General features: G+C 40.3%; 1 protein-coding gene across 2 annotated transcripts; it reads right to left on the bottom strand.

The window, feature by feature from the left end:
• Window positions 1-1,631: 1,631 nt before the first annotated feature.
• Window positions 1,632-2,515, bottom strand: LOC131233121 (putative germin-like protein 2-1). Of its 2 annotated transcripts, none has more exons than XM_058229725.1 (2): window positions 2,396-2,515; window positions 1,632-2,174 (listed from the first exon to the last, which is right to left on the bottom strand). In XM_058229725.1, the coding sequence occupies exons 1-2, from the start codon at window positions 2,513-2,515 to the stop codon at window positions 1,632-1,634; spliced, it is 663 nt and encodes a 220-aa protein (XP_058085708.1). The 2 variants fall into 2 exon arrangements, with proteins under 2 accessions (XP_058085708.1, XP_058085709.1); XM_058229726.1 differs by having other exon boundaries at window positions 1,632-2,179; window positions 2,404-2,515.
• Between the last annotated feature and the right edge of the window lie 9,426 nt (window positions 2,516-11,941).

Here is an 11,941-nt window from a genome sequence, read left to right as displayed (position 1 = left end):
CTAATATAGGTCAACTATAACCTAAATGGGACCATCGTGAGTTTTTCAAGAAATCCGACCCGTTAATTAGTTTTAACAGATCATGTTAGGATAAGAGCCCAAAAACGAGCCAGATCTAGCTATCAAGTGGGTTATACGATAGGAAACTGTGAAGATTGAACGTCCACCATAGAATCATTTATAGGGCCACAGTAGTTTTGGATCATGCTAATAATTTTGAGTTTTCAGTTCATCCCAGTAAGTACGAACTTTTTTTTAAAAATTTTTAGATTAGCTTGTTAGTACACACCCATGTCAGTACACACACTCCATGTTAGCCACCCATACACACGCCCATGTCAGTACACACACCCATGTCCGTAAGTATGAACTTATGAACGGTATAGATGGCATACAAATATCACAGTGGACTGTATAAAGGTTTTAACATTAGGAATTTCTCACAAACATAAAAGTGGGCCCCAGCCATCGGTCCATGTTACTGCGAAAGGATTTTGCGGGAAATCCACGCCCAGAGGGTTTGGAGAGACAGGAAGCCGACTACGTGGGAAGGAAAAAATGATGGACATGTTTCGAGAAGCAGAGCTTCTGTGGGGCCATCATGATGTTTGTATTAGATCCACAGCGTTAATCCATATTTCGAGATCATTTTATGGCGTAAGCTGAAAATCGAGTCGGTTAAGACTCTCATATCATAAAGTAGCATAAACGCACCTGTTTTTGCCTAGAAAAATCTAATTTATTTTTGGTGAGGACTCGTGATATATAGAAAAGTTAAGCCTATTGAACAAGTTTTCTAAACCGAGGTAACAGTGATGAAACGTACATATTTTGACTTTGGATATGCAAGTTTGCTTAATAACAAGTGTTGCAGCTCCAACTCAATTTGCAGGATCACATTTCAAGGCCCATGAAAATTTACCTACGAAATTATTTTTGGATAAGTGTCCACATGAGCTGTAGAAGGTAGCATATATAGGAAAACGACTTCAAAGTGGGATGTTCAAACGAACATCCGTCCATGTCTACGTGCATGTCTTGGACATGCTCGTGCATTCCACCATCACCTCTGCTGCAGGTGTATTGATGGCCTGGATATTTTGCACGAACAGTCCAGATCTCATGATTTAGTGTGAGAATGTGGACCTCTCTTTGATCTTGTCCATTAGATTAGTTTTCATGGTCTGCATGAGGTGTTCCACTTTTGATTTGGACCATCAGCACGAGACACTCTAGATATCATCATTCTCCCTGGTTCAAAGAAAATGCAGCCTCGATTTTGAATTGCTCAACCTTAAAAGGCTTCCATTGTATAGGGTTATTATGTGGGATGTTTTTTCACATGACCATTTCGATCCTCTTGTCATTGTGGCGAATACTCCCCACTGGGTACTGCAAATCTGACCGTTGATCTTTTATCATGCATGCAACATTAAAGTATGGGTTGATCCAAACTGTTGATGCATCATCAATTGCATTTTTATAATTATCTAGACAGATATTTTCGTCACGTGCTATAATCCATTAGATATCATTAAACGGAAACAAATAAAGAAAGAAAACAAGAGACAAAATAAATAAATAATAATAATAAAAATGTTGCACTCCCATTTTATTGTATGGGGCATGCTCTAATTTTTCATTCCAAACTTCGATTGGAGATAATCAACTATGTTCTTATCAACTTGGAATGCCTTGGCAAGAATGTCGTCTGAGATGGGTGGATTCGATCCAAACACAGCATTCGCAATGGTGATAGTTCCTGGACTCTGGCTGCTCAGTCCTGCAATTGCTATGGCATTGGTGAGGCCAATGTTAAACTGGAAGTGAACCAAGCCTATTGGGAAGACAAACACATCGCCCTTTTGAAGGACCTTTGTCATGAGGCGATTGTCTGGGTTGGAAGTGACGAATCCGACATAAAGGGTGCCCTCCAAAACTGTTAAAATCTCCGTCGCCCTTGGGTGCGTGTGGGGTGCATTGAGACCATAGGGTGCATAGTCTATCCGAACCAAAGAGACTCCGAGGGTATTGAGTCCTGCTATCTGAGCTACGTTTACTTGGGTCACATTGGACCCAACCTTGTTACTCATGTTGCCTGGTTTGTCCAGTCCCGTGAGGAAGAAATCATCAGCCTGAACTTGCATTGGGTCCTTGCACACAAATCCATTCACCAACACTGCCATCATATAACACAAAAGATATTGTAAGCAGCATATTCTTTCAAGAATTATTAAAACAATATAAACAGAATATAACAGACAATGAGGTTGGTGTTTTATCCCATTCATCATGTGAATCCTTTCACGAATGGGGTGGATTGCATTTACATGTAATATTATTTGCAGCAATGATGCAGTTACTTGATTTTTTATTTTTTTTCTTTCAGTGGAGTGAAAATACCTGGGCTGTTGCGCACAGCGACACAGAAATCCTGTAAAGGGCTGGGATCGGATGCGGAGATAAAGGAGAAACTGAATGCAAAAAATGCTAAGAGAAGAAAGCCCGTGGACATCTTGAAAATCTGTCTAGGATTGTGTATGTATATATGCTATGAAACTCTAAATGTTATAAAATGATGAGTTTTTCGGCTGTGGGTTCTGTAAGAGAATTAGGCTAGTATTTATAACGGGGTTACAGAAATGTTTGTCATTGAAATGGTCTTATTATTTTTATTATTATTTGAAATTCAAGACTTCTTCCTCTTCAAGTCCTGTGTGAAAGAAGGAATTGGCTCAGTTACGTGTAGAAAATATCATCATATGTTTACTAATTCTGGATTTTATAAATGCTAACTATGTGACAAGGAATATCATAAGCATAGTCATAATGCCACCGGTGGTGAAATGGTCAAAAAGGGGTCCTGATGTGCCCTCTTGACTAATCATTCGTTCATGAGATTTATCTAATCACACTAATCTAAGCATTCATTTAAAAATTAATCAAAGCTAATTAGTAAAGGCATACTTGGTCTACTTCTTTTAAATTGGGGTTTCCAAAGACCTTTTCAATGAGACAAATGTATGCACTGTGTATGTCTGAGATTTGAGCCATTCTTCCTGTGGGCCCAACTTTGGTGTCTTGTACAACATAATCTGGCATTTCATCTATTAGTCGGCTGTTGGAGAGCATGTCCCGCACAATATCACAACGTGGACCACCTTGTCTGGCCCACCATGATGATTATTTCCCATTTAACATATTTATTAGATCACACACACATATGAAGAAGTAAAGATACAAATTTTGGCTTGGTTAGCAGTTCTTGGGCACACCATGAGTTGGCTCACTAGACGGCCTAGATTTCTCAGGTGGATTCCACATACTTGCCCTTTCTTTTTTTCTTTTTCTTTTTCTTTTTTTTTTTCTTTAAAAAAAAAAAACGTTTCCAGATGCTGGGATGTTCTCAACGTGAGACTCCATTAATACAAAGGGGATTGGGGCCTCCACTCTTGAACTCCACCATGATGCTTATGTCCCATCTTCACCATTCATCCGAAATTCCATCTGATTTTGGCCGTTGGACCCAAAATTGAAGGCAAGCCAATTCTCAGGTGTGCCACACCGTGATTATCATGGCTATTAAGCCCATCGTATCTATATGGGAGAGTTGGGAGAGTGGGTTCCCACTCATGAGACCCACTGTGAAGTATTTCATAGATCCACACTACCTATTTGTTTCTCGGCTCATATTAGCCATGGAGCCTAAAAATCAAGCTGATCCAACCATCAGGTGGACCGCACCAGAGGCGTCGGTGGGGAGTTGGGAGCACCCCGCTCACGTCAGCCATGGCGACGTGGGGGTGGGGGCGTCCCAGCCGTGACTCCACCTTGATGTATATATTTAATCCACATCGTCCACCAGTTTCTCCAGATTATTTTAGGCCATAGGCCGAAAAATTAAGTGGATCCAAGTCTTGAGTGAACCGCACTAAGCGAAATACAGTCTTACAGTTGAAACCTTCCAAAGCCTGCAGTGGGGTCACTGATCATCCAAACCATCCCAAGTCAGGGCCTATTGGGCTCCGTTCGAGATAAGCAAGACGGTGGGTGGAGTAGATCATTCACATGGGGCCAACCTTGACGGTGTATACAAAATAAATATACATATATAATAATACAAAGTGTAGCCCTGCATGCTGGCGGTTAACCCATCCTCGCCAAGCACGACTCTCAAAAGTGGGACCAATATTGATTTATATATTTAATCTGAGCCAACCACCAACTTCTCCTGATCATTTTAGGGCATGGGCTGAAAAATGAGATAGATCCGAGTGTCAAATGGGCCGCACTGAAGGAAACAAACTCCTACTATTGAAATCTTCCAAGGCCCACTATGGAGTCCATGTTCGTCTAAATCAGCCCAAATTAGAGCTCATTGACCCCGCTAAAGCTGGCCTACGTGGTGAGCAGAGTAGATTATCCAAGTGGAGCCCAATTTAATTGTGTGACCAAAACAAACAACACACACACACACACACACACACACACACACACACACATATATATATATATATATATATATATATATATATATATATCTATGGGAAATGGTACTATGAGCTGATGTGTGTCAAACATCTGACCCATCAGATAGATGCATCATTCCATGGTGAGCCACAGGCTTAAAATTCAAGTCAATCCATGACTTGGGTGGGCCACACCACATACAATATTTGAGAGGGGTTATCCTCCCATTAAAACATTCATAATCATTTATTGGGCCCACCGAGATGTAGTTCACAAATCCAGCCCATCCATTGTGTGTGTCCCACTTGGATGAGGGGTTAGACCAAGTTTTAACCGCATCCAAAACTCAGTTGGGCCCCACTAAGTGATTTTATAGGTTTTAGTCATGTCTTTACATGGTTTTAAATGGTATGGCCCACCTGATTGCTGTATACAGATGATTTTTGGGATGTCCCATAACCTAAATGGAACCCATCAAATGCATGGTTTTGATGTTCGACACACATCACGATGGGCCCACACAGATTGACCTCATGGGAAGTTCCCATGAGGTCGACCTCATAGTACAATTTTCATATATATATATATATATATATATATATATATATATATATATATATATATGCCACCGGCACCCAATGGGTAGGCAGACGCCCAACCACGGGCGTGGAGTGGGGCCCACTCGTGGGACCATCCATGATGTCTATGTTTCATCCACACCATTCATCCATTTTAATAGATCATGTTAAGCCATAGGCCCAAAAATGAGGGTGATCCGTATATTAGGTGGACTACACCAATGGAATCATTGGGCAAGGAGGGTTGCCCATTTTGGCAGCACTTAGGCCCCACTTGTGGGACCCACCTTAATGTTTATGTGCCATCTACGCCAGGGGCGTAAAGTTGAGGCCAATCCAAATCTTAGGTAAGCCACGCACGAGAAACTATGGGGGGTAGAAACCTCTTGGACTTGGGATTCCTTGGACTTGAAAATCCCTAGATTTGGGATCCATTATAATTTGGTTATGTTTGGCATACTGGATTCGAAATCCTTGTAATCCTAAAGTGATATGCATAATATACTTGTAAAGGTTTGAAATTAAATCGATTTAATTCCCTAATTAGTGGGTGCGTGTAATATTAAGACTATGGTTATGTTAAATGTATTGAAGCATATACCTTGGCTGAAATGATGAAATCTCAAGACTTAGAGGCCATAAGCAAATGATCACATCCTAGTGACTAACCATCGATTTATGTCAGAAATGTTCGGACGGTATAGATCATCCTAATAAATTAATTATAGAAATGTCATTGACAATTTGATTGTTTTGGGATATCATCAGTGGGCCAATAGACTGGAGCCTAGTGGGACGTATGTTGTACATGTGGGTGTCCATCCAGGTCACTCCCAGTGGATCCCGCCTTCATATATGTATTTTACCCATGCCTTATACACTACATGAGGAGTCGATGTTAGTCTAATGTGAGCCACACCACATAAACCTTTATATTTCTAGTGAGGCCTGCCGTTCGGTTCCTACTTTTTATCTCATGATATGTTTAATAACATGCTGGTATATTTAACTTGATCGGACACACTGATAACATGTCTAGTATAATTGATATCATGCTCATTTATATGCTCATACGCATCATTTCTATGCCTGTTGTGGATGAAGATTGATCATATCATACGCCTTTCGGCTTAAGATACTTAGGGGACCCCATATGAGATAAGGTTGCCCCATATGATCGTGCGGTGCGCTTAGGTTTGGTGCATGACTTGGATAGTATGACTCATGCATTTTGCATCTGTGTGTCACGATCACTTTTACACCTTAGTGACATCAGGGTTGTGGTCTCCACAGGCTTATCATGATGGTCAGATTGGATACCGAAAATATCTGTTTTAGCACTTGGGGGCTTAGGATGTTCATGGGTGAAAGTACCTAAACCCTTGTGGTACCGGTAGAATGCTTTAACGTTAAGACTAAGTGGATAACATGAGCACCCGAGTGCCAGATACCAGTAGGCCACATCTCCCACTATTTCGTGGTCGGTTGAAAATGAGTGTGACCTTATCCGCCCGAGGGTAGGGGCTGTAAGGTAGGTTGAGTCTAACCAGCTCGTAAATGAGTCTACTATTGGTGAGTCAGGTGGGCATTAACATACCACTAGCAAGGTTGATAGTGAGGTCTTTTCCACTCACTTGGTAGTGTGCATCATGGGCAACAACCAATGTTAGAGTGTACTAGACCCCAGTGATGTTTCCATATACTAACTATAATTATATGTGGACTAGTATTGCCATGTTTTACATTGCATCTCTAGTATATGACATTTGGCCACGTAGGCCTTGCATTGCATAGCCTTGATATGACTAACATCATTTATAGACTTGCCAGTTTAGCCCTCCGTCATTTCCGCTTACTCTGACATTTGTATGCTTGACACATGCATTGCACACACACTCTTTAAGCTTCTTAGTAAGCTTATGCATATTTGTTACGTGCAGGTTATGCTAAATTGTAGTAGCATTGAGGCAGGAGTATGTGCCTGATCTTTTGGAGTTTTGTTATATCATATATTTTCCTTTCAGTACTGTACTCAAATATTATATTAGTGGATATGTGGTGATGATGTTTTGTGACTTGGGTACACTTGTGATTATGCTCCTTTACAAAAAAAACCCTAAAAATCCTCCTTGTAGGATCCTAGTATCAGAACCTAAAGTATGAGAGTTGGGAGATGAGTATGGGGTACTACGGAGGCTGTCGAAACTGGATTTAGTAGCTGTAAATTTTGTGAGCCTGGATCTCGAGTTTGGGGCGTGACAAGAGATGATCTTTCAATTCTCTTAACATTGTGGCAAATACTCCCTACTGGGTACTGCAAATCTAATCGTTGATCTTTTATCATGCATGCAACATTAAAGTATGGGTTGATACAATTATTGCCCATTAGTAATTCTTTTATGTTGGATAAGGCTACATGTTGCAATAGAAATGTAGAATATATGACAAAAACTTTTGTGTCCTACATGCATTGAATGTGAGATATGCTCAAACAGCTGTAGGCCCAAGCTTTGGCGAGACTCAATAAAAATCAACTATGTCAAACCATTCATGAGATCTGATATATTTCTACTCGTAGTAAGTTTAGGAAGATCTGTGACCAATGAAATTTGGATTTGTTGCAGCATATTACGATGTTGTAGTTATATTTGACCCTTTACTTGTGGTTCGGTTTGGAGAATGATACTTTCGAAGCCTCTTATGAGACCTTTTAAAATCATTGTGATTTGGCCCACTGAGACAATGTTTATGTCATATGAACTCTTCATCCTATATTAACCATCCTACTACATGGACCATAGCCCAAAATTCATGAAGGATCAATCCTAACCATATGATTTTGGGACCTATGTCTGTTGAATTTTTTGGTTATTTTAACCATCCATCTGTAAGAGTAATTGCAATGAGTGGAGAAATTTGTTGGGTTATCTCTAATGCAAAATGAGGTGTGTCAACTGAGAAATATGGACCATAAAGAAGTTATGTCACATGACTTCTAAGTTCTAACAGAGTATCATTCCAATCTTATAATGATTCAGTCAAAGTTTGTACTCCCCATTTTATCCGATTCTATTGATCGCCCACCACCCTCTCTCATTTCATATGATCAACAACACTATGAAACAAAATGCTTTTAGATGCATTGGGTTGCACCCACTATTGGTACATAATTAGAATATGAAATATCATGAAAATTCCTGGTATTTGGTGCAAATAAAAACATCCTTCAACAAGAACTAGAAAGAAAACATACTCGCCACTCTTGAGTCTCTTTGAAGCATGGTCATGACTCACATTACATCAAGCATATACATCGCACTAGACCCAATGCTTCAACATTTTCTGATCATGACTACATTAGACTAGTGAGAAATTTATGTGACAATAAAGAAGAAAATCCAGAAAAAGAACATATTAGATTTATTTACAATTACATTGCCATTCACAAAGTCTGAGAAACACAGAGTCTAGTTGTAACATCCCGAATTTTCACAGCCAGAGTTTATACTTATGTCCGAGAAAACCAGGTGTTAATAATGTATAAATTAGATGCTTCGAAACTGCACCCTATTTTTTATTTCATTTAAATCACATCCAAATACATTCACGATGGTAACCATTCACAAGAGTAAAATCAACCATATTTATTATTCCATTAGAGTAAAAGAATTCAACAAATTATCAAATGCCCTCTCAATAGGAGCCTATTACATTATCGAGTTCGTAGCAGAATATAAAACTAAATCATAAAACTATCTTCTTATTCTTTCAGTATAATCTTCCATAGGGAGATGGTCCTCTAAGTATTCAATCTGTGCATCACCTGCATCATCTGTACGGTTGGAGAGGGTCAACGCCCTACTCATAGTGATGGTTATCTTTTAAGATTAATAGTAATTTAAGAGATTCATAAAAGCAATGTAAGAGTTTTGATATGTCCCGTACTCCACAACTACGAGAGGTATCAATATGCGCAAGCAACCTACATGAGATGCATGCCTAGAAAAGTATATATGGTTCATCACACTTAGCGATCGCCACATGTGAAAAATGATTTAGAGTTATCCAGCTTGCCCCACATCCCATTCTATGGAGATTCGTCGGTGTGTCCCACGTTAACATGGATTTACGTGGTTATCCCAAGATGACACAATGCATGACTTGGATAAATTACATAACACGATTTGTTCATGTGGCGACTATTTGCGACATCCAATCTCAGAAGTGATGTAACACGTATTGCGAATTACTTACATCGATTTGTGCACTGCTATCCAAAATTTATGGAATTACGTGTCGACCCATAGGGCCGCTACCCGAACCACATTACATTCATGATATTTACTTGATCACTAGAAGTGAGATTTCCAATATAACACTTGCACCAAAGAGGAAATCAATTGAATCATGGGAGCTTTGGAATTCCAAGACACATGTCCAAGCCATAAAAGTAGATAACACAAGGCTAATAAAATAAGGAGGAGAGTAGCAATGACTAACTCAACAAAGAGGAGAGTGGCGATGGCCAACTCAACAGAGAGGAGAGTCGCAATAACTCAACAAAGAGGAGAGTGGCAATGGTCAACTCAAAAAAATGGTAAAGGCAAGGGCAAGGCTTGTACCATCGCCCCACATAAAATAATGAAGATCACTCGTAATTAACATCATGACATAATTCCCAAAGGTTAAATAAATGAAGGTAATAAATCAAATAATTGCAGGGAGAGCATCATAGTAATATGAAAGCATGTAAAAGGTAAGAATAATCATATCAACTTAAATTAAGGTAAGCTTAAAGGAATCTCTCACATAAATTTGGAAAGATCATGTATATTTAACATCACACCTGAACCATTATTCTTAAAGGATAAATGAATATTGATGGTGGTAAATTAAATATTTGCAGGGAGGATTCAAAGCATGTGAGGGAACTTAATTAATTAAACCAACTCAAGTTAATATAAGTTTAAAGGAATCTCTCACTTCTTAAATCGAATCATCTTCACTCGAGGCTAGATGTCCACATATACACACATCAAACTATATCCTTTGGCGAATTCGGACTTGACTCGAATTTGGACTTGTCCTGTGACTCAGCGAGTCTGGGTTTGGTGCGCAACACCCATGTTTTCTTTCTCTCCTCTTCTTCTTCTTCTTCTTTTTCTTCTTGTTCTTCTTTTTGTCCAGGGTGGAAGAGAGAATTCGGATGGGCCAAAGCCTTAACCCATCTGATCCCAACCGAGTTGACTTGGTCCAACACCCAAACTCTATCTCTATTTCTTTCTCTCTCTTTCTCTCTTCTTATCTTTCTTCCTCTCTTGCTGGTGCGCTCTCCAGCGTTGGGCGTGGGGTATTTATCCTAACTTAGGACCTCTAGAACATTCCTACGTATATTATACGTGGCGTGTGCCTTGCGCGAATAGGCTATGCAAGTTATACGCAGGAAGACATTTTGAATCACGCTTCTTCTTTTCTCCTCCTTTCTTTTCTGTCGAAATCGGATTGTTTTAGATAGGGCTCATAGATAGGAGGTTGTGATCATGTTCTTGGGTGCACGAGTGCTTAGTTGATTGACTAAGAGGTGGCCCTGCAACGTGATCTGCACGATCGCAGCTGCCGTGTTTTGCGGTGGTCTTCATGGAATCGGGGAGCACCAACCCTTCTGCAAGATTTACTTCCTCCGTTGTCGATGTGGATGTGGTCGAAACCCTCATCTCCAGGGAATGAATGGCTCAAATTTGAGCTGGGATCCCAGGTTCAAGTGAGGAAGTTCTTGGAACGTGGCTGGATTCTCGATGAGACCTCTTGCGGAGGGAGTCCCGGTTTTCTGGGATTGCGGAGGTCGTCCCTTTTCTTCTAGACATCATGGAGGGAATTAGTTTTCCCTTAGGTGTGGATTGAATGGTCCAGATCGACAAAGATCAGTACGTGCAAGGGACGGAAGTTTCCCTGTCTTCGCCATATGGTCTCACGTAGTTCCTGATTTAGTGGGAAACAGTGTGCTCATTCCTGCTTTCCCGCATGAGTAAATGGTTGGGCTTTGGCCAAAGATGGGAGCTGTGCTTGATTGACAACTCTGATCATTCATCTTGACATGATGGTGGGTCGTGATCTCGCTGGGAGTTGTTTCGTTTGAAACTTTCTATTAGAGGGAAAAAAGGGTAAGAGGAAGATGAGTTTTCCTCTTCAGGAATAGCCAGGTCAAACAAGGTTTGACCTGCTTTAGCCTTCGACACTCCACAACTACACGCGGTTTGTGCAGGCGTACTTTCAGTATGGTGTCCATCAAGATGTTCTTGATGAATCCACTCCGTCCATTAGATTGGTTGTGCACATAGGACCCTTGGAGATCCAAGAATGGGGTTATTCTAAAGTTCGAGTGGGTCATGGTTTAAAGTCGTAGATTTTAACCATGGATTCTCATTGCACGTGATAAGTGGGGTCCATAATGTGGTTTCATCATGAAATTCATTCCACACCTTACTATAGTTAGGTCGTGTTGGCCCATGAGCCCAATTATGAAGCAGATCTGAGCCTTAGATATGCTTATCTTGGTAGTTCTCGTAGCAGGTGTCGAAACGGACTTGATCTTAATTAATGGTCCACGTTCAATGATCAAGGCCCAATTTTGGGGGAAATGTGTAGTTAAGGTTGGTAGATGGTTGGGCAAAGTTTGGTGGTTAATTAATGGTGGAAAAAGTCTAAATCTAACATATCACCTTTTGCGTCAAAATAAAGGAACTGGCTTCAGCGTCGACGGTGTAGGATCATAGATTGGGGTTTACATTTTATATGTTATCGTAGTCATGTGAGACCAGGGGGTGGTCCAAGTCTGAGCTTTGATGGATGATAGAAAGTGGTTAGATCTGAAGATCTAGGTTTGTACCGAGTTG

The sequence above is a fragment of the Magnolia sinica genome, chromosome 18 (genome assembly GCF_029962835.1).
Source record: "Magnolia sinica isolate HGM2019 chromosome 18, MsV1, whole genome shotgun sequence".
NCBI lineage: Eukaryota > Viridiplantae > Streptophyta > Magnoliopsida > Magnoliales > Magnoliaceae > Magnolia > Magnolia sinica.
Note: the sequence above shows the minus strand (reverse complement) of the source record. Positions and strands in the feature narration are given on the sequence as shown.